The sequence below is a fragment of the Anas platyrhynchos genome, chromosome 6 (genome assembly GCF_047663525.1).
Source record: "Anas platyrhynchos isolate ZD024472 breed Pekin duck chromosome 6, IASCAAS_PekinDuck_T2T, whole genome shotgun sequence".
In the NCBI taxonomy this organism is placed as follows: domain Eukaryota; kingdom Metazoa; phylum Chordata; class Aves; order Anseriformes; family Anatidae; genus Anas; species Anas platyrhynchos.
This window is the reverse complement of record NC_092592.1, coordinates 9,322,911-9,348,926: the sequence shown is the minus strand read 5'-3', so window position 1 is coordinate 9,348,926 and position 26,016 is coordinate 9,322,911. Positions and strand designations below refer to the sequence as shown.

Below are 26,016 nucleotides of genomic sequence, written 5' to 3'. Positions count from 1 at the left end.
AGCATAAGGAAGCAGTTATTTAGCATACTTTCAGGGAGTTGGAGATGCCTTGTCAGAAGAAGATACTGAGTAATGGACAATTCTTCTTCATTTTACTACCAGGACAGCAATTTCAACTAGGAAAACATTCAGGAATTTATTCATAAAACTACAACCATGAAACTAAGTACCATAACTGGAGTCTCCATTTGCCTGCTCACCAGCCGAAGGGACAGCCCAGCACTCAGGGCTGCAGCTCATGATGTAAGGGGTTGTTCTGTTTACAGCCCACCTAACAAAGCTTGGTTTCTGATGGGTTTGCTCCTACAAAGCCCAGTGGCCACTTCACATTAATTACGTCAGTTGCCTCCATGTTTTACAACGCGTTCCTAAATCCTCCACTTGAACAAACTCTCCGTTTGCCCATAAATTCCTTTCCAAGTACTCACGCTTACCCTCACGGCTTTGTTAACTCAGCTCTTTCTTGTGCCCTTCGGCCCACCTCCACCTAGCAGCAGCTCCGTCCCCCATGGCCCACCTACCTGGGCACAGCGCGGAGCACAGGGCAGCATATGCCGGAGCGGTTTGAAGTTGTGCGCATGCTGGCCGGCCAGCTGGAAACCACCTTCGCTTCCAGGCGCAGCGCATGCAATGTTGTGACCTCCTTCCCTGTTTTTTTTTTTTTTTTTGGTGGAAAAGGGCACTCGCTTCTCAGATGTCAGCTTTCACAGGCTGGGGTGAAGGTAATCTTTTTATCAGACCACTCCATGCTCTTTAATTGGTTGAAACCAACAGAGGGGTTCACACTTATTAAGAATTAAAAGACACCGAGATGGTGTAAATGATGCTTCCTTGTGAAGCCAGGAATAAAAAAGGTAATTCAGCTCTAGTTGCTTTGCAGCTATCTTGAAAATGCCCACTGATACTCTCCTCCTCCTCCCTTCCTGCAGAGGAGGGCATTGTCTGTACTTTTGCAAAGGCCACCCAGCTCAGAGGGACCAGGAATATGCAAAATTGATATAAAAAAAATCAGTTCCAACATCTTTATGCTGCGCCCTGTGGGCAGCAATGCAACTGTCAAGGAGAATTACGATTTCAGCCCAGTGATGAGTAACAGAAGGGTCTGGAGCTATTCCTAGGGACGACCACCTGAAAGGAAAGCCATGGAGGCTAGGAGCAGCGCTACCCGGCTCTGGTGGTACGCGTGGAACTGGGCCTGACAGAAAAAGACCACTGTTCTTCACTGCGGGCAGGGGAAGTGGGTATGGCTACCAGCAAGTATCCAACTCATGAGAGGTTCACGGTAAGCACTACTGCAGGACAGCCTAACCACCAGAAGCTACCTGTTGTTCACAGAAACCTTATCGCTTCTCCCTTTGTGATTTATGCCTGTTTGCGCCTTGGGGACAGAGAACAGCTGAGAGCAAAACCAAACACTGCTCTCAGTGGGAGCAGCGATCCTGCAGCAGCTCAGGACTGCCTGGGACTCATTAGACCCAGGCAGCATCTCCAAAACCCTCACAGGCTTCCGGCACCCCAAGTGGCCAGCAAGCCCCCGCAGCATAGCATGGCAAGGAACCCGGCCACACCAGTGCTGCACTGCACCCAGGCACTGCACCCAGGCTCCATGCTCACAGGTAGCTGGGGTCTGTCCCCAGGGCGCTCCGCCACGCGCGTGGGCACACCTGAGTCATCCTGCCCGGGAGCCCGTCACAGCGTGACAGCTCTTCCTTCAGCGACCAGGGGTTGTAAGGAATGGGAATTTGAGGAAAAAAAAACCTTGGATACCAAAGTTAGGAAGACAAGGGCATGTTTACAGCAGGCAGCATGCGTTGCCTGATTAACATAAAGGAGCCAAGCCCTGGGCGCCTGGCTTGAGTGCCCTTTCTCTCTTTATGGCAGCTCTGCTCGTGGAGTTTACAAATTACGGGTCTGACTTGTAAATGTTAGTACACATCTCCCCAAACGTTACTCAGTGTTTCCATAACTGCGTGAAGCTCGTAGGGAATACTCTCCTGCAAGAATAACACCCAAAGCGGGCTCTAAAAATAATGTATTCTAGACTATTCTCACGGAGAGCCGAGGGGCGAAAACACACGGCATTTCACGCTGCCTGCGTTACGGCTAGGATAGAGGAAGAAACAACAGCACCATATAGTAAAATTAAAATAATAATAAAAAAAATCAGCAGTGGCATTTCAAGTGTCACATGCGCTCTAACACAAAGCTTGGAGCCCGGGGCGGAGGAATGCGGGGATTCCTGGGCATCCTGCAGACCCCGTGCGCCAGGCAGGGCTGAGCCCCGAGCAGGGCACCGCGGCACTGCCCCCTGCAGCCGCGGGGCTCCGCAGGGCAGCACTGCCGAGCCGAGCCGAGCCGAGCCGAGCCGTGCTGTGCCGAGCCGAGCTGAGCCTCCCCGGCCGTGCCATTTGGAGCCGCGCTCTCCGCCGGCCCCGCCGCCCCTGGAGCGGGCCCCGTCCGGCTCCACCCGCCGGCCCCCAGGCCCCGCGTCCCCGGGCGTGTCCCCGCGCCGCCCCGGCCCGTCCCGAGCCGTCCCCTCCTGCCGCAGGCCCGGCCGCTTACCGCCAGCTCGGCGCTGCGCGAGTCCCGCTGCGACACGGCGCGGATGACCCCTGCCCGCCAGCGCCCGCTCTCCGCCGGCTCCTCGCCGCCGCCGCCGAGGCAGAGGAACCGCTTCCCCACCAGCTCCGGCCGCGTCTCCACCGCCATGGCCGCCGCCGCCGCCGCCGCCGCGCAGGCACCGCACCAGCCGCCGCGCCGCGCCGAGCCCGCTCCCCTACGGGCCGCCCATGGCGGGGGCAGGCGCGGAGCGGAGCGGGGCTCGTTCGCCTCAGCCGCGGGCTCGGGTCCGCGCCCCTCGGCCGGGCCGGCGCCGCGGGGCCGCTCCGCCGCCGGCCGCCTGCCACAAACAGGCGCGGGGCCGGGGCCGGGGCCGGGGGCGCGCTCCCTCCTCCGCCTCCTCCTCCTCCGCCTCCCCTCGCCGCCCGCCCTCAGCGCCGCGCTGCGGCCCCGACCACTCCGCCCCCGCAGCCCACTGCCATGGCGACCGGCACCACGCGCCGTCTCCCTCCGCCAGGCAGCGCGGGGCGGGGGGCGAGCGGCCGCCGCCGCAAAGAGTCCGCGCCCGGGGCTCCCCCCACACGGGGCCCTCAGCGCCCGGCCCGCCCCGGGAGCGGCCCCCTCGGCCCCGAGCCCGGCCCGCGGCTGCCTCAGGCGCCCCCGGCCCCGCTGTGCAGCCCGCCCTCCATCTTCCCCGCACAGCCCCTGCTGAGGTGCCGCAGGCCCGCGCCCCTCAGCCGCAGCCCCCCGAGCCGCCCCTCAGAGCCCCCCCGGCCCCTGTCACGGCCCCCCTGTGCCTCCCCCCTCTCCCGTCAGCGTTTAGCGGCGCAGCCCGGCATCGGGCTGTGGTAATCCCACGGTGAACGTATTTTCCTTCGCCTTATCTCCAGGCAGAGCTTTCACAAACTTCGGCCTTTCTTTGCTGGGCCGCTTGCTTTCAATAGAGCGAGTTAATCATCGCTCAGCCAGCACCGGGGAGTAAATTTGAACAGCGCACTTGTGAAAAATAAGATTAGGAGGCAAGGGCAATAAGTCAGGAGTGCCCTCTTAGCACATTCCCAGATACTGCAGAGGAACAAATAACTTCTGGTACAAGTGAAGTTAATTAACAAAGCAAAAAACAATCAATTTGTCATCCAGCACATTTGTTCACAGCGTTGGAATAACTCACAGGACCTTTATGTAAGAACCTATAGCTGCCTAACATCGCCTCAGCAGCAGGGTAGGGATGCACATAGGACATCAGGTACAGATGTGTAAGGTGTGCTCCTTAGGATCTGCAGGACAAACCACATCACAGCTAGACGAAAGGAGATCTTCATCCACATTTCAAAGTAATGCTACCAGGGACCAAAAAAAGGCAGTCTTGCAGAATGTGCAAAAATTATCCTTATAGAGCAGTTACTCATAAGCAGTTTAAAAAAGCAGTTACAAGGACAACTAAATAAATATTAATCATATCAGAACTCTTTATAGTTTTATTAGATTCCCTCCTGTTTAGCCAAAGAGTAATTTGAGATTACTACAGAATTATACACTTAAGTAGATTACATTAGTGTGTAACAAACCATAAAATATGCCCCAAAAGCTGAGTTACATGATATAATAGACAAAGATTGGAATTTATCAGATACAACTATATTATTAAATGTCTTCTATTCATTCCAAGAATTCATCTCAAAGTGATGACACCAGCATTACACCCTAGTACAGTTCAGAATTCACCACAGGCTATTGCTCACCACTCTATCATTTCAGTGGGATTTCCAGGCGATAAGAACTGTTAGACCAAGTTAGGTGGATGGTTAGGTGTGAATTCCCATCACCAGCTCCCCGGTGCCGAGCGAGATGGGCAGGACCCTCGCTCAGCTCCCCAGCACACCACCGAGCACGGTGCTGCCTCTGACCAGCCTGTCACACAGCCCAGGAGAAAAAGGCTCAACAGAAGGCATCACGGCACAGGGCCAGGGCAGCCTCCATCTCCGGCCACCCCACATCTCAAGCCCTTCTTTTTCCAAAAAGTCATCAGCTTTCAACAACTTTTGTTACCTGCACATGCTTCGGGAATGCCGAAGTGACCATGTTCAGGTGGATCGGTGCACACGAGACCCATGGGACCCGTTCTCCACCTTCAGTAACATTTTCTCAGCTCCTGTTCACTTACCCATTTCTTCTCAGCTTCTTCCTCCTCTCCTCACATCTCTGCCAGGTGCTGGAAACCACAGGAGCACAAGATGTTCAGGATGCAGATCAATCGACTCTCAGTCTCCAGCTGCAACCAAACATAAACCAGCAATGCTGTGCTGTGGCCTAAACCCCACAGATGCACAGAGACTAGCTTTTGGACAGCCAGTGCTCTGTCACGCTGCAGTGGGATTTCTCCCTTCCTCAGAAGCTTTGCAGGCATCAAACCAATACATCAATCCCCTTTCAAAGCAACACCTCCTCTATTTCCTTGCGAAGTATTATGCAATACTTGAACTGAAGATCCAAAACACCATAATCTGCAGGATTGAAAGGATTAAGGGCAGTTTGAATTGATGCATCCTCTGAAGAAAATAGCATAAGGAAGCCTCCTCTCAAATTACTCTAAAAAGGCCAGAGAAATCATCATCCTTTTAGCTTAGCAGCAGCACTGAGAGCCAGGCACTTGCAGGCAATACCAAAACACAGCTGACATTTTCAGGTTTGGAGAATAGCAGGCAAAATCAAAGCAAAATGTCTAAACCCATAAATTAGAAGGAATCCTGACAAGCTCTCCCACTACCACACCTTACTGCTTCTGCGGCTTCTCACTACAAAACAGAAACTAGTTGGTAAACTCTCCTACTTCCCCAGATCTCCACAGCGCTGGGGACCTTGGGCCACACACCAGGTCCATGAGCCCAAGAGGCCCAGCTGTGCCCCTCTAAGCACACCCCAGATCACATTGACTCAGGCTCTTGCCATTTCTGTGCAATCCCCACCCCACCTCAGGCCACCCTCAACTCCCCCTCAGCTCACCTCCCACCCTAGCCCTTTGTAATTGAGGTGTCCGAGGCTGGACCCCAGGGTAGGGGGTTTTTCTCAGGGAACCTACCACAGGGAAACTCTCCTGTTGTACTTGCACACAGTCCTGGTGCAGCTTTAATGCAGCAACTGATTGCTTTAGGTACCAAGATTTACAGGCAAAGCAAAAAATAATAATAATAAAAAAAAATGTTCAGCCATCACAACAAAAGAAAAATCACGCTGATGCTAGGGATGACTTGCTGGGTCAATCCTTTCTCACTCAAGTCACATCTGCCCAGCATTAACCACCTGAGCCAGTCAACTTCGCCCTGACACAAAGGGACAGGAATAGGAAGGTGGGGGAAACAAGACTGTTTTCTATCCCTTCAAGCAACAAGAACAGCTATTTCCATGATTTCAAAATCACAGCATCTTCCATCTTTTGCTGTATTTGGAAAGATATTGATGGTGCTGTTTCTATCTTCAGCAAATGGCTTCCATAGCTATTTACCCTACTTCAGCTGGACGTTTAATCACCTGAAAAGGCTATCATGTATGTAATGTTATTAACAGTATCCTTTAAGTGGCACAGATTGCTAAATTACTTATTTATACCAAAATATTTTCAGTCCCACTTCCCTGAAACTATACACATAGGTCAGTTGCAAAATTAAGATCTTTATGAGGAGCTATTTCTAACTTTGAAGTTGAAGCATAGCACAGCCTGCGTTGGCAGTAATTGCACCTTCTGCATGCAGATAAATACTACATTTAAAAATGGTTATTTCCACTTTGCAGTGAGGAAAGTTCAGTGAGGAAGGGAAAATGACTTGTCACAGTCACAACTCCTAAGCAGAACAAATGTTAGCTATACCTGAATTCAGCTATACCTGAAATTCTACACTCTCTACTTTTAGATCTATTTTACCTTTCCTTGGAAGATAGTAAATGTCAGGTTCCTCTGAATCTGTAATTTATCAGAAACTTACGAGGTCACATTTAATGTTTCCAAAGGTTCACCACCAGGAAACCAGGAAATTAAGAATCTATACTTAGTAGCAACTTGTATTATCTGGTTTTAAAAAGTTTCCTAGCTTAAGTAAAACCATAGTCAAGATAAAAAAAAAAAAAAAAAAAGTATTCCTCAAACGCCAGTCATTTCCCCTACAGAACTAAACCTAACTTCTGGCTTATACCTATATTACTTTTACGTTATGCATAGTGTCCTAGGGCTTTTCTGAATGCATCCTACCGAAAATGCCTTCCTTGAACACATAACAGAGTGGTGAGACAATCCTTGAGCACTTAATGGGACAAAGGCTCAGTACAAAAAACATTACTTAAATGCACCGATTTAATGCATGTACAGAGAATAATGCAGAAAGTGCAGAGGTGCATTCCCGTAAGACATGAGTCCCAGGGGATGACATCCCCAACACTGCCACTTAACACTCCGTGCGGTGATTCACTATGACTTACCTGGCTGACTGTCCACAGCTGCATTCAGGGCTGCTGGTTGACCACTCCTAATCTTTTCCTGTCTCTTGACCTTCTTACTCATAAAATTGATGCAAATTTACTGCAGTATTTACACGACAGGTAACTACAGCACACACACACACACGCCATGCCTGGGTATTACCTGCAGGACTTCCTCAACATCACCCTAGCTGTTGCCACAACACACAAAGAAAGAAGATGTCAGCTTATTGCTTTTGCAAATCACTCCAACCACAAGCGTACTACAAAACACTGCAATTCACATGGTGCCCCTTTGTCAACACTGACAATAAGAAGGTTTACAGTGAATTTGTAGTCTAGATTAATACTCAATACGCTGTGACTCCAGAATTACTTTTTATTCAAGTTAAGGAAGTATCTCCAAAAGAGGTCTGAATAAATTAATATTACCTTTTATACAACCCCTTCCTCAAAAATTTGAGGACATCTTAAAACATTAACCCATCCATAGCAACCCCTTTCTTCTTGTCTTCCTCAAACATGTTCTATTGTTTTACAGTTGAGCCAACAAAACAGATCTCAAGCGTATCCCCCATCTATTTTAAATACACAATTGACCCAGCCCAACAAAGCCACAGGAGCAGTTTCTGTTGTTTCCTTGGACTTTTGCCCTAAAGCTGCAGAGCTCTACTCACACTTTACCCACTGCCACGGGGGCCGGCATCCTCCCTCCAGCTAGGGAATAGCAGTATCTTTAACACTTTCTGCAGTAATTATTTAATTGCAACCCGAGGGTACAGCATCATTAGACCAACATAACAGTTTGGTAAGAAACAGTCTTTTGCTCCCCATGAGTTTACAACCAATAGAGACAAAAAACAGGGCGGGAAGAAGAGAGATAACAAAGTTGTCAGTCTGCACTTTTCCCTGAATACCTACAGGCTTAATTCCTAAGGTGAAACTTCCTGCTTTGGTCCTGCTTTGTCCCGAATGTGAGGCTGGATCATCCAACCTTTGGAATTTTGAATGACCTTTTGAATTTGCTTGGAGGGAAATTTTCAGGGGTTGGAAATATTCTCATTTGCTTCACGACAGAGATCAAGGTACTACTGTTTCCTAGCTGGCTTAATGTATGTCAGTGGAGATGGAAGCGTTCAGAGCAAAAACAGGCTGCAGCAGTATAAAATTTGTGTGACTACTCTGGGCCATCCCAGTAATGTTAAGTTTCCAGGCAAGTTTCTTTCCTACCTTTTAGCAAGCTTCTGCTGCCAGCTTGAGGCTTTGGTAGTTCTTAGACACAGACTGAGCTTTAGGCACAGTGTAGAAGGCATTCAGATCTGTCAGCCCCTAACAGGGCTCTCCTGCAATGTTCTCCTGGGACAATGCATGTTATAATACCCAGAAGGAAGCATAAGAACTGAGAACAAATTATTTTTAGGTGAGGGGATCTACCCACAGAAGTCCAGAAGAGTTCCAGTGTATTCAGACCCTGAGTAGCTTCAGCAATACCAATGCACTAACATTCCTCCTGATAAGGCCTTCCTTTCACCCAACTACCCCCAGGCCCAATGCTAATTTCTTCTGTTGATTGCTCACACACCAAACCTGAAACCAATCACGCTTAAAATGAATAAATTGATTTCTCAGAAACCTTTAACTTAAAGAGAGCTTTTGCCTATACAAACCTGAGCTATTTAAGAACTACTAAGTGTTTCACTACTACTAACAGTGGGTTAGGTAGTAGTATACCTAGCTATGTGGAAATACTATTTTTTCTCACAATCTCCTAAAGCACCAACTTGTTGTTATCTAGAATGTATTTTTTTTATTATTTTTACATAATACTGAATTGTTTTTTATTGTTATCTCCGTATTTTTACAGTGAGTAGACTTCTAACATTAGCAGATGGACAATTGTAAAAGATATACATGTATGAAGACAAGTATTATTTCTAAATGGTAAGCTGTCACACTGGTTTTAAGATATATCAGTCACTCAAATATTATTGGAGAACTTCTATGATGAGTGAAAGATGTTTAAGTACATCATTTTATCAGTAGATACTATAGTTACCACTATAATAACTGTGCATGTGCTTTTTGAATTAATTAAGAGGTGGATCAGATTTCTTATCCTTGCTAGAGATCACTGCTATATGGTGTTAGACCCTAACTAATAAAGGCAACGTAGGAAAATAAGCAACTAGAACCTTCTGTTTCAACTGCTTGAATTTGTGAGGTCTCAAGAGCACTCTCAACAACTCTAACTTAAGGGGACAAAGCTTTATAATCTGATTAGCAGTCTGTGTAAATCTCTGAATATTTATCTTAAAACTTCTCACACACACTAAAAAAAAAAAGTCAGTAGTAAGGTTTGTACTGTTGTTCTCATACAAGTAACTTCCTGTCTACTGATTTTTCTTCTGGTTCATACATATATTTCTGGGAGGTTGACACTTGGAAGAAGGCCCTTTTGCTCACAGCTGCTTTAGGTTGAAATAGTTTGGCTGTTGTTATCACCCTGGTAAAACTAAAGCAGGTAATAGTTATAGCAAGGAAATAGCTTTGCATACTACTACACAACAAAGAGCTAATGAGAAGTTTGTGGGGCTGTCAAAGGTCTAAATCTGAGATGAAAAATAGCTGAGTTTAGCTATCAGTTATTATGTACTAACTAGGGAAAATTACTTGAACTTACTACTTATGGCTATCCCCTCTGGTAGGGGGGAGAGAGGGAACAAAAGTAGCTGGGTCTTTCTGAAATCAAGGTAGAAAGAGAAGTTCATAGAAAACCATTTAAAAAAAAAAGTTCCTTTAACACCTTTTTTTTTTTTAGGCTCTATACTATCACTCCTCTTCAATTTCTTTGTTCTGTTTATTTTTAGCATCATTCTCTTACTACTTTGTTATACAAATCTATTTGCATTTTCTTGACGTAACTGTAGCACTGTTGATATATCGTAATCTATGCGTCATGACAAGAGGATTGGTTGATATCAGGTTTGTCCAAACCAGTAACTATCACATGTGGTAACTACCCTTTTAACAAACCTTTCTGACTGCTTTTTTTATTAATGAGATGATGTTTCTTCTTTCTTCCTGCCAGCAAACTGGCTCTAAATTGCATTCAAATTGATACAAGGGTTTCTTTCTTATATTCCAACTACCTGTCTTGTTCAATTTCTGTGTCAGAAAAGGCAACAAATTACGGCTATGTTCTAGAGTTGAGTAATAGCCATTATTTAACAACATTTACCTCTTTGACAAGGATATTCTTAATATTTCATAGTGTACAGGATGCAAATTGATGTTACTGATTCCATGCTGATTAAGCAACAGGGTTTCCTTATTTTTTTTTCCTGGTACTGTTATCCAAATTAAAACCATCACAAATTTTCTACAGAGCCAGTAACTTCTTCAATTCATTTGCTGTTCTTATTAGGAGTGTTCCAGGGTCTGTCTGTCACATTTGTTCAGGCTATACTTAAAACTAGCCCTGGAAAGGGAATTGATTTAAGGCTGTCCTTACTGCAAGAACAGTAATGAAACATTACATCTTCTAATGACAGCCTGAAAAGGTGCAGACCTACATGAGCTGAGAGATGAGGAAGGACTTGCCTGTTGTCTTGGACTAAAGAGCAGAAGATTGTGTTTGTTTGTTGCAGTGTCATTTAATTGAATAAAGAGATTGCCTCGGGGTTACAGACTAGATGATACTGGAAAGGACCTCTGGAGACTGTCTAGTCTGCCCCCCCCTGCTCAGAGCAGGATCACCCACAACAGAGGTTGCTCAGAAACTTGTCCTATCAGGCTTTGAATGTCTCCGAGACTGGAGACTTCACAGCCTCTCTGGGCAACCTGTTCCAGTGTTGAACTGCTCACACAGTGGGACTTGTGTATTATGTTGAGATGGGGTTTCCTGTATTTCAGTTTCAGCAACTGCTGTTATTTATATAAATATCTTCAAGTCCACGTTATACAGTCATTGACGCTGTGGTGTTGGAGACATCCACTTCTCTGTCCACATCATCACCCTGAGTTATATTCCATGGCTTTCCAGCCCAGAAATGCTAACTGCTTGCTACACTTACCCTCGCTGCCACTCTGCTAGTCCCTTATGCTTCCTTAGTCCTAGTGACTCTCTAGACTAGAATCAGTCTGTTTTCATGGTCTGGTTGGTCAAAGTTCAGCCAGCAAATATCTCTTCAGCAAACTAGCTCTGTGGGTGTAGGAATAAAACAAGCAGTTATTTCTCTCCCCCAGGTAAGCCCTAACTGTAAAGGTCAACAATTTATAAAAGCATCTGATATGTTGCTGAGGCATCAACTGACAGTAAACATGACTGAATTGGGAAAAACCTTGTTGGATAGAAGGATTAGTGGAGAAAGGCTGTACTCAGACCTCAGCAGTTGCAGGTATCTGCCTTGCTGTTTTATTTAGTAGGGGAATCACATTCTCTGTATGTCTTTTTTCTGTTGTGTGTGACTTCTGGACCTGAAATTTCTACTCAATTTCAGAAATGGGTCTTCTCAAATTTCTATCTATACAAGCACTTATCTGGTTCTGTCCTGTGATATCTTACAGAATGCCAAGCAGGAATCCAAAGGAATCTGCTTTAGAATGTGTAGATTCTAATAGCCAAAATTTTCTCAATACAATGTCTGCTGAGGAAACTTCAGCAAGGTGTGTGCAGGTGGCTGTGTGCAGGGCACAACCACATGCAGGAGACCTCCCTCCCTTCAGTCTTCAGCGAGTGAACTGAAGGTGGGTTTGCTGCCAGTATCAAGCCCTAAGTCTCAGAACCCGACTCCAGCCTGGGGTCTGGAGTACTGTAGTACTGATTCACCTCGACAACTTCTATATTTAGAATCTGATCATGCTTCAGCAGTAATAGGCCAAAACCAAGTAAGCCCTACTATTAAAAATAGCTGAAGGGAGGGAGGGAGAAAAAGGAAGAATAGCAAGTGGAAAAATCAATCTTGTGTCCTGGTTTGTCTCTTTTTTTTTCCTTCCTTCTTCCTCTTAATCACAATACAATTTCCACAAAACTTTGCTCTGGTATTATTGAGCTGTAGCAGTAACTAATGGGAACATTCTTCCATATGCCCACATCTAAAGAGGGCTCCAAATTATGAAACACTGAGTTGTGATCTGAACTGTAATGAGAGAACACTTCCCTGGCACAAGCTGGCCTGTATAGAAACGCTCTATAAGTAACTTGGACTTCAGGAAATGCTTAGAAGTCAGTTCTGCTGGCATTGTAATTCCAGTGAAGCTACTTACCTGAACCAGAACTTACATGACTGAACTGAGCCTGGCTTGAGATGATTCAGAAAGGTAAAGGTCTGAGGAAGGTGGTGAGCCAGCTGGTGTGGCTGCACTGGTGTCCTGGATTGGGGAGTGATGTCCTGGACTGGGGAGTGATATCCCTTTGTAGGATGAGGCCTCAAACAGCTCTTAGTAAATCTGTAATTTGAGACTCCCAAACACCCTAATGCAATGCAAATCCACTGCCTTTTTTTCTTCTGAAACTACTGACAACAGAAGGACAAAATAAAAGTTCAAGGAAATGGTTATAACAAAGCACCTTGTGTAGGCCTCAAAGCCTCATGCCATTTCCAATTTTCTCATGTTTTATTCTGCTTTGAACCCTGTGCATAAGTTATATCCCAGCAATTCAACACTGTTTCATGTTGTTTACATTAACTTCATTATAAAAAATGAGGCTGAAAGCACATGCTGGTAATTCCTAGTCCAACTGAAAACTGAAGTTGTTAATATAAGAGATTTTTAGTGTTGTTTACAGTTGTAGTGCAACTCATCTGCAGGGAAATAAAGTAAAATATTAGCATCTTTTTCATTTTTTTTTAAAAAGAGACAGAACTTGTTCAGTGACAAGGCTCATGGAGCTTGGTACTTGATTTTTATCTGAGAACCAAGTGGGTCAACCACTTAATCAAATTCAATGGCCACTCAGAGCCATAGAGGTGATTTCATGTTTCTTCATTCAGCTCATCAACACACTTGATTGTTGGACATCAATCGTTTGTGCAGCTAGTGCTCCTAAATACTTCAGAAATCAGCTGATGTGATTCCTGATTTTTGGGTTGCACTCTGAGATGTGTAATTGTTTTCCTGTGTGCTATTTCTGTTTTCATGTATCTTGGTGAATTGTTCTACAAAACTGGGAGTGAGGATTGAAGTAAAAGAAAAAAAAAAAAAAAGAATTGTATCCAGACAGCAATATGGTAAAAATGAAACCATAAGAAACCAGCTTCTGATTCCCATTTTGGACTTATGGGACTGTGACTTTTGGTGTCAGTTTTCAATAATTGGCAGTACTTTTAAGTAACTTCTGGGAGAAAATAGGTATACAAAAAAGGGTGAACCTCTGTGGTAAGAAGTTGTGTGTTGTCTAGACAGAGCTTCCTTGACATAATCTAGGTAATTGTTCCCTAGCCTCTTGCAGGCTACCAGCATTGAGCAGCTAAAGCAGCAGAGTATTTATGCCTGTTAAACCAGAATTTCTGCCTATTGTTTTTCCTGCCTTCATCACTTTCCACTGCTATAGTCCAGCTATGTTATACCAGGACATTAAACACTCAGCATCCAGAATGTCTAGACAGGCTGAAAGACTGTCTGTGCTCCATTTTTCACAGAGGAACTACAGTCAACTTTCCTAAGAACTAAAAGGCTATTTGGAAAGAGAAGGTGGCAAAGTTCCTAGCGCAAGACACATATTCTAGCTGCCTTCTGAAGCAAGTAATACAGTCTGGTATGGATTTCCAGCAATGCATAAAATTCCTGCGTGAGCCTCCCTCTGTTCCCCAGGCAGGCTTCGAACCTTGGACAATTACTGCTAATGTCTTAAACAGCTTGCAGTTGTATTCTAAGTACACAAGATTGTACGAAAACTTGCCATGTTAGCTGGTAATGTAATATTAAAATAACAGAGAAAAGAACTAAAAGGTGGCTTCCATGCTGCTGAGGATGGTAAAGCAGAAATAAATTATTTCCATATCAAGTATGGGACCTGTGAAAGAAAGATATATTTTGGTGTTCACAATATGCAATGCTGCACAAGAAAACAAACAAAGTTTCTTTCCATATGGCCTCTGGTTTCTTTGGTGCTAGCCTCAGTCACTCTCCATATAAGAAGTAAATACTTGTTCCCTGTGAGGTAGAAGTGAATGTTGACCCTCCAATTTTCGTAAACAGAAATTTGGACACAGTATAAGGGCTGATGATCCTGTTGCTGTTAACCTACCTGCACTCTGTGTATGATTGTGGTATATATGCAAAAACAAACAAACAAAAAACAAACAAACAAACAAACAAAAATGCTTTGATTGAGACTGTCATGGAGGTGAGCCCTGTAAGGAAAGAGATGACCAATGAAGCCTTGAGATGAACAGGCAAAGTACTGAGAAGCAGTACACAAGAAAGATGCCTGGATCATAAAGGACAAAAAAAAAGAGCACCCAAAATGTCAAAGTGATAGAGTTGATAACATATTGTTACATCTATTAATGAGGGGAAAGGGTAGGTGGTAGAACTGTCATTCAAAGTCATACAGAGTTGAGAGAAATCAAGTCACTGTGTCAGTATAGGGAAGTGCAGTGGGGGGGAGGGAAGTAGATAGAGCTAGAAACCTACTATAAAGCATTTAGGGACTAGGAAAAAAACAAACACACAAAACTGTTTAAAGATGCTTGCAGTTTACCTCATCGGAAAATTGAAAGGTGACTTAAGCATGCATAAATCATTGTGGAGAGATAATGGGTGCAAAAGCGCTCTTTAATCTATCACTTAGGGCATAGCAAGAACCCATAACTAGAAAAGACAAGCAAATTCCAAGTTTAAAAGCATGCTCCTAGTTTCCTCTAAGGGAAAAACAATTTACTGATAAAACACTGTGTTCTGATGCCTCAAATCAATATCCTTTGTCTGCAATAACTCTTCAGGAAAACAAAGGTGATCTGACTCAAAACATAAATAAAGGATTTCTGCGTCTTTGAAGTCAGATGAAATGATTTGATACTCACTTCCAGTTTTAAGATTTGTAGAAAGAGATCTTTACCCAATTTAGGATAGAATACAGAGAGCAAAATCCTTGAAACAAAAGGAACTTAAGAAATGAGGAGACAGAAAGCACTGCTCCATCAAAAATCAGGATACTGCATAATGAAATGGCTTCCTTAAATGCATTTGGTGGTCAGTAGTTTTGATTAGACCTCATTAGGAAAAACAGGGTAGACATATGTCAGCTGGTTGAAGAGTAACTTTCAGTTGTTCATAGGCTCGCAGAGGTGTTCCATGTGAGTAACTCTCCTAGCTAGTTTTAAAGTTGCTGCAAAAGGAAAATAACAATCTTTGTTCTATATTTGTGGGAGACAGGATAAAAAGTTCTGAATATTCCTTGAGTCAGTTTAACTTTCATACTAAACATTCCCAGCAGGGTAATGACTAGTAAATACAGCCCTAGGCATGTAATCTGTTGCTTCTACAGATATCTACCCAAATGACATGGAATGATCCTGGTTGTGTTATTCATCAGATATCCTTTCTGGTTCTGGGACACTTCCCCCCTGCCTCTTTCGGGCTGATGGCTGTGGGTTGGTGCACCGTTTAGCTGGAGGCTATGACTTTCTGCAAATGGATATTGTGCTGAACAAGGTTCTAAATGTTGCCAAAGAATGTATATCTCATCTTCATTTAAAGTAAAATCTATCAGCTAGTTCAAAAGGCAAACATTGTTCCTTGATAAAATGCAGCTGGTGTGCATATGAGCTTAGTCAGCAGACTATAAAATAGCATAAGATTTCCATAGCGATCAGAAACATCAAAAGCAGAAAGTGTATTTAAAAAAAAAATCTCCAACATATTGCTATAATTATTAAATTTGATGCATCACAAGTAGCAGTGGAATATAGATGCTGAGATGATATTACCCAGACAGGAAGGAATAATGTGGCTTTGGTCTATGTCTCAGTACGCAGATTTCAAAACACAAAGAGAAGGCGGATCATCAGATACCAGAGTATGTGTATCCCATTTTTTAAAATGGGTTTGCCCTCATGAGAGGCATATATTTACTATAACATTGAGCTGCAGCTTCTGAACAAGTTACCATCTTTAATGTCACTCTATATGGAGAGAGAGGGAAAATAATTTATGCTAATCTGTTTTGTGGACTACCCTATTGAGATGTACTTGTATATAACCCTGGTGTGTGGTTACACTTTACCTAATAAGTAATGTCTGCAGGTCTATGTGCAAAGCATGTCAAAATCCTTTCTTTCTATAGCTTATCAATACTGAAGTAGCGAGTGATAGGCATAGCAGCCTCTTGCTTTGTGAGGGTCTCTCAGGTGCTCCTGGCAATCTGGAAATGAGCTCCTCCCTGTTGCCTCTGCTCGCCCTTGCAGGGCTGCATCTCACATGTTTTAAACTCCAAATGGAAGCAATAAGGTAGGATGGACATATGACTGCTGCCAGAAATACAAGTCTCAAATGGAACTGTTCTGAACTTTCCCCTTCCTTTTTAGATCACATTTCCCTCAAGAAAAAAAATCTAAGGGGTGCTCTTATGTTTCCGCTGGGAAACAAGTTACTGGATGTATTTAACCCATTGCAACCATCATAGCAACTGGTCTTTGAAAACTGATACAATTAATCAACAGTTGTATGATATGCCTTTTAACAGCAAAGTAAATTAGTTGTGTTAAAAAAAAATACACAGAGGACATCTAATATTTGTTATTTTATACTCAGATCAGATTCTACCTGAATTGCCTGATTATATTCTATTGTGCTGCACTCAAAACTGTCTCATGTTGGAATGATGGAAGTGATATAGCTTTTTATTGACAGAAGGGCTGTTTTGGTGGATGTAGAGTGATAGATATATCTCTCCGTATTCTTGTGGGGTGGAAGGAGGAGTGGAGAATCTCTGAGTCTGTTCTTGCATTTACTAACTTCCCTCTGCTTGAAAAAAATTCCCAGTAGTATGGAGTTAGGTCATCCCATAACTTCAGTTTGATGCTTTTTTTTAACTCCAACTTCTGTATTGCTTAAAATTCGGTACTAATTAAAATTGTCAGCATCCCAAAATTCAGAAAAGTGAGGAAAAAAACAAAAAAACAGACCACAAATTTACCAATATCCTGTACCTGATGTTGTTTGAACTTTCAGATTTTGCATTTGCAGGTGGATCTGCAAATATCCTGGGAAGAACTTTACTCATGAATACTGAGGTAAGAGTTTTAAAAGGAATGTCAGATAGTGAAAGATAAAACTGAGACAACAACAGTGGTTAAACCTACCAGATTAAAAAAAATATATGCAGAAACGCATCTCAACTTTTTTTTTCCCTCCCTATTTAGATGTTTCTCTTTCATAATTTGGAATATTAATAAATTTCCCATTAAACAAATTTTCCATTAAAATGTATTTCTGCAAGTAAACTTACAGTCTCTTGGTACATTGTATATGCCTGTATTGCACAAGTCCTTTAAGAGACAGCTGTGTTTGATACCAACTAGCTTTGCTGTGTTCCACTGCTGCGCTGTGAGGATGTGACATATGTAAGCAAGAAGTGTCACATCCAGAATCATTTGCAAAAGCTTCAGATACTTTGATTTCATGAAATGCCCCCACTGTTGCCCAATAGTTGCTCTTGGAGATGAAATCCCGTTAAGGCAGTAGGACTACTTGGTCTGTGATCACAGCCAACCTTAGCTGTTTGTTTCATATATAGGAAAAATACAAGGAGAGTTAAATATTCGAAGGCAGTATAAACCACAACCATGTTTTCATTATTAATCAGTTATGAAAAACACATCAGCCTAGAGTATTGTAAGAAAAAAAAATCATCTGTATGCCCATTTTACATTCCGTTGTTTTAACAAATAAAATGGTATAATCTGTTGCATATTCTGACTCCAAAATAAAAAATTTCTCTAGTATGATTCAATGACTGTGACAAGTATGGTTTATCTTTTTGTTTGGACCTTGAATGAAAATTTCAAATAGTTCTGTATTTGAGACTTATTTAGAACCTGTTCATATAAAACAATCAAGGTTATAAAAAAGAAAAAAGCACTGCAATTAACATATGTGTGGTTTGGAAGCTGCAAGGAAATGGTGTCTCTTCAGGGAGCTTATCCTCACAGCACAGAGACTGAACCCCATGAACTCCTTGGTCTGCAAACCAGTTCGTGTCTTCCTAAACGTTGCCCAATTCCTGTTTTCACAGCTGCAATGCCAGAAAAAATGTTTGTTTACCTCTAAAAGAGGTGAAAGTTAAACACCATTTGTATACATACATTGTATTACACAGAAGTGGCTCAAAAAATTGAGGGCAGCTGACCTTTACCAGTGATTTTCCAAACACTGTTACAACTATTTAAAGTGACTTCTAGCTATATTAAGTGGCTTTTGTGGGGGACTTAAAAATATCCTATAATGAGATAGCTGTAAGTCTTTTGCTTACATAAAAATAGACATATGGGTAAGACATCCCAGGTTTGAATGAGTACATGGCATGGTTTTAATTTGCTTTGCCACTCCCTGTGTTTCTGCAGTGCAGGAGCATGGATTATCATTCTGTACAAACTGGAAAACGAGGAAGTCCATGTGGTATCCTCATGCTTGTCTGCTGGGGGCCAGGCAAACATCACCAAGTTTGTTGCACTGAGTTAAGTCTCAAAAGATTCTATGAAATGAAGCATAATCTTCTTAGCAAAATAAATTACTCTTAGGAGCCATCTGCCCTTACCTTTTTTTTTTTTTTTTTTTTTTTAAAAAAAAAAAGCCTCTTTAAATGTAAATTTAGCTTTCCACCAGAGACGGTATTGCCATGGCAACAAACACAAGAAAAATAAATGTCTTCATACAAAAAAAGAGTGGTTTTCTCTTAAACATACTTCAGACAAAATAAAATATGCAGCTATGGAATTAATGTATACACTTATCTTGGACAGTAGAAAAGAGTATCATTCTCTTCCTAGAAAGGTTCTCTGAGATATTATCAAACATAATTGCCTAGAGTAAAGAATTCTCTTATATACTTATTTAATATGATATAAACTCAAGCTTGCGTCTTGCAATTTGCTCTAGATGGGTTGCAATGCTACAAACTCCTGTAGAACGTTATGCGGGCAGCAGGATCCACCTCTGCAGAATTGTTTACAGAACTGGAGTCTAAAATGTAATCTCTTTGAGCTAATTCATATTTCAAATCCTTTGTTGTTCATTTTGTGCAGTCTAATACCAGAAAGGCTTTTTATTCAAAGGGAATATAAATTGTGGTTCAGATTTCTGCTTTCATAGAATGCAAAGTTAGGCCTGTTTCAATGATAAGATTCATGAGTGGTGTAGTCTCATTTGCCCACAGACAAACTCCTTTCTATCTTTTTCTGTATCAGGTTCCCCTATCAAAGATCACAGTGTAGGGGGACACCCGAGATGGCCAATATCACTTTCAAGATCTCAACACCTGCATGGTAAGGATACATTTGTTTTTACATTATTGTGTACTCTTTCTGATTTCAAGCTTAAAATTTCACGTTTTACAACTATAGCAAATATTTTGGAGTGTTACAATTGTTGAAACACTCTGTGTTTTATTTCCCTGCTTCTTCTTTTGATAAATCACTTTTAACCTTTTGACTGTGTGATTTGTGTTTGACAGCAGCAGAGGAATGAAGATACCTTTGTCTGGATTTTACTCCTTTGAGTAGGTGAGGAATTCTGGCACTTGCCTGTGGGACAAAAACCATCTTGCACTGACCTAGCGCGTCTGACCTGAAAAAGCCAATAGCTTATGAAGTGCTGGTCATTTCTTCTCACTGTGTGGTACGCAAACTGTGTATTATCCCTACTTAAAGACATTTTAAAGAATTAACTTCTGTTACAGATTGCAATACTGACCTTGGAATGTTATTTACGGTGTCAGCAAGAACGCTGGTGAAAACTACGCTCTCCTGTGTCTCTGCTTCAAGAATTGAACGGCACGTTCAGGAGCACTGCACTTCGGCATGTATCGCTTCTGGTGTCACCTCGTGACATTTGTTAGACATTGACCAGAAAAATTCCGTGTTTCCAGTGGTGGCGCAGGCAGGTCACAGCCCGCCACCGCGGCCCCTCACGGTATCGCCGGGCCCCACCGGCCCGGGGGGCGCTGCGGCGGGGCCGCCCTGAGGGGCCCGCTGGGCCGCGGGGCGCCTGCGCGGGGCCGCCGAGCTGAGCCGAGCCGAGCCGAGCCGGGCGGGGCGGGGCCGGGCCGGGCCGGGCGGGGCCGCGGCCATTGGGGCCCGGCTGCGAAGGGGACGCGCGGCCGCCGCCGCCGCCATGGTGTCCTGGATGATCTCCCGGGCCGTCGTGTGAGTGGGGCTGGGGGTCGGGGCCGGGGGAGCGCGGGCAGGCTCGGTAGGCAGGGAGGGAGCGAGCTGCGGGTGGAGGTCGCACGGCAGCATTATCCCGTCAGGAAGCCTCCTGGTAGCGCCAGGTACGCGTCCTTGCTGCCTCCCCGCTGCCCTCCCTGAGGCTCCTGGGGTCACTGAGCCCTGCTACATGGACAGCCCCGTGGTTGGGGTTGGCAGGGGGCGAGCCCTGCTGGGAAGGGGCTGCGGGAAGAGCTGCCGCCCGCTCGCCCTGTCAGCGTGCTGTTCCCACGGGCAGTGCCTGGCACTGGAGGGGAGATGCATAGGCATGCTGTCTGGGAGTCAGATGTGGCTGCTGAACCTGTTTCTGCTTGGGAACAGAGACACCAGCCAGCCAATTCTTGGTTTAACTGCTTCGTCAACTGCACTGGCTGTAAAAGCGGTATCAGCAGCGCTGAGCGCCTCAACTACAGTGACCAGATTCGTGTCAAGTTGCTTGTTTTTAATGTGAAATAAGCCACTAAGGATTGCGTTTGCGTTTAGGTCCTTTGTGGGCCGAACCAGCATCGTAGGGACTGAAGATCAATTTGTGCATTGGAGTACCTGCTATTGCAGGAGATAATAAAGGACGACATGTTTTGCGGTTGGGTTTGATGGTTGCTGTTGCTCCCTGGTTTGTGTGTGCTAATTATTTTTGCTAAAAAGGGAGTCTTTAATACTATTTATAAATCCTCTCCTCCTTCTTGTGCCCTTGTTTCCTAGCTGTGGGATTAAACCAGTTTGCCAGTGCCCCTCTGCCCAGGAAGAGAGGGGAGTGCTCAGTGCTCCCAAGAGAGAACTTCGTACAGCCTGGAGTCTGTTGTTTAACTTTGCCAGGAGAGGACTTAAACAATAGTCTCCAGACTGCATAAACTTTGCTTAATAAAGCAAAATTCACGTGGAAAGGAAAGGTGAAATTAAATAGAGGCTGTGAGACATAAGAGGTCTTCAATCAAGTGGTCTCAAGACTGCCCTCCTTGTCCTCTTTACTCAGTGTTCATTATGCCGTCTTCCTCCATCTGTTTTCCTTCCTGGTATCTTTCCAGTCTGTTCCATTGGCTTTGTTTCCCTGACTTGTGTGTCATCAGTTGGGAAGAAATATGCTACCTTTTCCTTAAACCTTCTAAGAAAAAGATGGAAATACTTTTAACCAGCATATAGCCACCAAGACGAGGTTCTCTCCTACTTACTGTAACATTTTAATCTTAGCTGGGTGACTTTGTTGTGTATGAGAGCTGTGGAGATCCTGTGCTGTCCATAGCAAGTCCAAAAAGCTGTGTTGTCGCGTTTGTGTAGCCATCAGGAATACCTGTTTCCTTCACGAGTGCTACTAAGGGGCAGCAGTTGCTCTAGCTGCTGCAGAATTCCTCCTCTTCTGACTGACCTACTATTTTCTGGGCCAAAAGAGCAGCAAAATGTGGATTTGTGGGTGTGTCACAGTGCCCTCTACTGACTTTTCACACGGAGGATTTTTGTGAGGCACACTTGCCAAGGAAACTCACTTCTAGTTCAGTTTGAGAGTCTGTAATTTGGGGTGGATCAGCTCCACAGAAATAATTTCCTTACTACCTTAAGGAAGTAGGGAATAGGGGTAGTAGAGAATTAGAATTCGTAATTGCATGTGAATTGTCTTGAAGAGTCATGCATGGGGAACGGGGAGTGGTTAAAATTCGTTGCTTCATGTTATCTTTGGCAAAAGTTTGCTTTAACAGATTTTTTTCCCTTCGCTCTCTAAGTACTTGGGCATATAAACGTGCAATACTTTGCACTAGTGTTGTGTCTTGTTTTCTGTCAAGAAGCCAAAGCCTTGAAGCACATAATTACAATACCTCCTCATTTTAAAGTTTTCCTTCTATGGGGCGCTGTTAAAGTAAGTACAGGTTATTAATTCTAAAGTACTGGCTATTGCAACAGTTTTAAGAACAATTATTGCAGTGTTTTTCCTCTTCTGCACTTCCAAAACCAACAAAAAGTTAGTAATTTGTTTTAGGGTCTCAGAAGGCTTCTCAAGATGGGGCACCTTGTCAAGTACTTGGTCTTTAGTGGTGGGAACTTTTTAAATTCATGGCTGCCTGTCTTGTGAGCTTCTAATACAGCCTGCGTCTGACTTAGTCTGCTCTGATTGCTCATTCTTCTCGTTTGTAGGGTCTGAGCAATTGTGTACACATCAGTTGCTGAGACAGTGTATTTAATAGTAAACACACTGAGTACTTGTCAGTCACAGCCTGGTATGGATGAGATCAGACTCTTCTCTTGTGCCAAGCAAAGATGTGATGCATCCTAAATACAAAGTAGATGGCCATTTTGTTCTTGCAATCTGTTGAAGCAGACTGTCTGCTGTAATCTGTTAACTTTTTTCCCCTCCTCACTTAAAAACTAAAGTTTCCCCATCTGTGTTGCTTTGCAGCACTCTCTGCCCTTGTATTGAAGTTAATTTTATTTTCCGTCCAGTTATTCTGAAGCCTTGATATTTGGAAGGGGTGAGCTGTAGTAGGCCCCAGGAGAACGCGTTTTTCAGAGCTACTACTAGCTGCCTTTCTCTGCCTGTCTTGTGTCTCTGCTTGTTTTCCCCACCTGCATTTTAGAGCCTTGCAAGGAGCAAGAGATGTACAAATAAATGATTCAGCAAGCGTTCCTTGGTTCTGGAGTACTCCATAGCTACGTGGAGCTGGACCAAGACTGGGGCACGGGTGAGGAGACCTGAAGATAAGTAGTGGTATTGGCCTTTCAGCTTCTGCTACTTGACAGATTAGAACTGTTTATTTCGTCACAGTTCCCCAGGTGTTGTCTTACTCTGCTTTTACTATTGTATTGTTGTTTGAAATGTCCAGACATGCAGCTGCCCCTGGAGTTGCTAGACATCTGAGAGAGGACAGCTGAAGCCACAGCTCCTGTATTGATGGCACAGTCATCAGGAATCTCTGTTTTAGGGTAGGGTGGTAGTGACGTTTTATGTACCTGTGTACACTTCCTCACTTTCTAAACCTGGATTATATCTTGCTCTTGAAATAGGGCTTTATTAAAAACAAGTACAAAAATATGTTCACTCATGTTAGCTAATGAAACTGCTCTCAAACATGTTGCTTGAAGCAACGATAATTCATTATGCAGAACTGGGTAACGATACTGCCATGTGGTGTGTGGAAGTAAGAGGCCTGTACAGCCCGGTCCTCAGGGCAGAAGGGCCACTTGCGGGAGAGTTTCCTCAGCTGCTTGCAGCCTGCACTTCTTGTGGTTGGATGCTTCCAGCTGGATGAGGCCTGGAGAATGTAGAGTGCTGTTGGATGCCGAGTGCCTTCCAGTGTAAAGGCCTATAAACTGCAGCTGCACTTGTGGCGGGGGAAAGGATTTGCTGTCACAGTGAGTGACAGAGCTGGAGAGAGGTGCTGAAATGGCTGTCTGTCCACAGAACTGTATGATTTGGTCATCGAGTGTCGGTTATCCTTGACTCTTAGTGCTGTGCTGAAACATCTAACCGGCTTGTTGCTGGGAGGAGCCAGCCTCCCTCTGCCCTCCCCTCACCCTCTGCTCTCCGCAGGGTCCAGAAGTTGTGCAGCACAGGATGGTTCTGGTTGTTTGTCGACTGAAATGGAAGAGGAGCATCTTTGATCGGTGGCAGTGAACCGAACCGGCTCGTGCTGCTGTCACGTAGTTGCTAGGTGCCATGGAAGTGCCACGCTGAGAATGAGAAGTTGCAGGAGGAAAATAGCAATGTTTTCGGTGTCAGCGTATTGCCAGGCTGCTTAAAACATACTCTGGAGCTGCCTTCTTCGTTTGCACATTGCTGCTTATTCGTTCCTGTGCTGGATCTCGTTCCAGTAATACCAGTGCAGCTGCTCTAATCAAACAAGGTGTCAGAATTTTTAAAGGGCCTTAAATTTTATAGTGGGGAATCTGTAAGTATATCCAAGTCCAGGGATTAAATATATTGTCTATGTGAAAGTTTAAAATCCTTTATATAACTGAGCAATGAAGTCATACGAGTGTTTCTGTCTGTAGCTCAGCTTCACGCTTAGGTAATCCGAATGTACAGCAAAAAGCGTCTGCTCAATAAACTTGACTTAATACCTATTCTGCAGGTGAGTGCAGTGACAAACAAGGAGGTCTGGCAATCTGTTGGAGATCAGCGTCCCCGCTGCCTGCCTGGCACACCTTTCCCTGTGTCAATGTTTGCTGTGCAGTCGAGCTGCTCTTTTCTTGCCTGTGCTTACGGCATTCTGCAGATGCAGAGCATGCGTGGTCAGCACTTGCAGCCTATGGCAAACTGCAGCTCACTGGAAACAGATGGAGCACAACTAGAGGCGTGCTGCGGCGTCTGACATTCTTACTTAATGATCTTGGCATGTACTCTGTTACAAAACGTGCTGAAATCCACATCTGTGTCCTATGCGTTGCAGATAAAGGAATACCAAGAACTGCATGGTCTGGCACAAAAGGACATTTCTAATTAAAACAAACAACCTCCGCTCTTGTATGTTCTGCAAACCAATGTCTGCTCTGTCAGAGCGTATTTTAGGATCTCAAGCGGTTCTGCAGCATAGATGGAACAGCTTGCCTCTTTGCTGGTTAGTTTGTGCATAGAGCCAACTCCTGATATGCTCTTATAAGGACATCCCTGGGAAAGGCCCCAGGCTGAATTCTGATATTTTTATATATATGTGTATATATATGTGTGTGTGTGTATATGTATGTGTATATATATATATATAAAAACTGCTTTGTATTAATGCTTTTAATCCTTGATCAGAAATTCTTCAAAAATATATGTTAAAATGTGTTTGGTAAAACCTCTGTTCTAGTGTTTCATGTGCAGAGCTTTCTCTGCCATTATTAATCCTTTTTTTTTCTTTTTTTTTTTTTTTTTTTTTTCTGTTTCTGAAATTTCAAAGCCTCCACCATTGTGTGGAAGTACCTTTTAGCCCTTCGGGGTTTTTAGAGAACAAAAAGAAGACAATATTACAGTGGAAAATAATACGATCCGTTGTGAATCTTTCAGATCTTGCGGGCTTGCCAAAATAGATTGTAGCAATTTCCTAGTGCATAAATGAGATCAGGTATGTAAGAATGTAGGTAGGAAAGATACATTGCACTTTATTTGCTGACCAGCCTGACTTGAATCATGGCTAGCTTGGATGAGACACGACAGCCGATGCAATGAGATGCTTTCAGGCACGGTGGAGTTAAAACACCCCCGAGTGGCTCACTGTGTGCTGAGCCCACACTGATAGTTCCTAGCTGAGTTTATCCCTAACCAAATAACAGGGCGTTACTTGGTTTCTGCTGTGCTCTATGGCTAGTCTGTGAGCATTGACGTGGAAGTAGGTTTAACTAGGTGGATGTTTTCCCCGTGTTAATCATCTCTGAACTACTGCTCGCATATCCTGAAGACAGTTGGAACTTGTCTTTGGTGTTGAAAACGAATGCAGCGCAACTTCTTCAAAAAGCCTTTAACTCAGCATTAAAATGCAGGGATCCACAGAAGGAGAAGTTTCCTGAAGTGAGAAGTCTGACATAATGCTTTGCTTTCTTCTGCTAATAAAGAGAGCTGTTGGAACTTGCACTGCTGGAAGGGGAAAATCAG

The 26,016-nt window shown here is 44.0% G+C and overlaps 2 protein-coding genes and 2 long non-coding RNA genes across 5 annotated transcripts in view; 2 read left to right on the top strand and 2 right to left on the bottom strand.

The window, feature by feature from the left end:
- Positions 1–2,962, bottom strand: part of JMJD1C (jumonji domain containing 1C) — a 157,992-nt gene extending 155,030 nt beyond the window's left edge. The window contains exon 1 of the mRNA XM_027463800.3: positions 2,563–2,962. Within this exon, the coding sequence (XP_027319601.1) occupies positions 2,563–2,709 (147 nt within the window). The 5' untranslated portion in view covers positions 2,710–2,962. The remainder of the gene's footprint in view (positions 1–2,562) is intronic.
- A 946-nt stretch (positions 2,963–3,908) lies between these two features.
- Positions 3,909–20,242, bottom strand: LOC113844394 (uncharacterized). Its single transcript, XR_005266593.2, has 3 exons — positions 19,945–20,242; positions 4,724–4,831; positions 3,909–4,470 (listed from the first exon to the last, which is right to left on the bottom strand). It is a non-coding gene; the product is annotated as an uncharacterized lncRNA (long non-coding RNA).
- On the top strand, positions 8,696–19,863 carry LOC140002800 (uncharacterized). The gene is made up of 4 exons (XR_011810342.1): positions 8,696–8,970; positions 17,221–17,267; positions 19,440–19,517; positions 19,709–19,863. It is a non-coding gene; the product is annotated as an uncharacterized lncRNA (long non-coding RNA).
- A 6-nt stretch (positions 20,243–20,248) lies between the features above and the next one.
- The window catches only part of REEP3 (receptor accessory protein 3), a 38,794-nt gene continuing 33,026 nt past the window's right edge, over positions 20,249–26,016 (top strand). The window contains exons 1-2 of one of the 2 annotated variants that reach the window (XM_072040061.1): positions 20,283–20,396; positions 21,159–25,000. In XM_072040061.1, the coding sequence (XP_071896162.1) occupies positions 24,855–25,000 (146 nt within the window). In that variant the 5' untranslated portion in view covers positions 20,283–20,396; positions 21,159–24,854. Of the gene's footprint in view, positions 20,397–21,158; positions 25,001–26,016 lie in introns of both variants that reach the window. The other variant, XM_027463809.3, reaches the window with a different exon arrangement.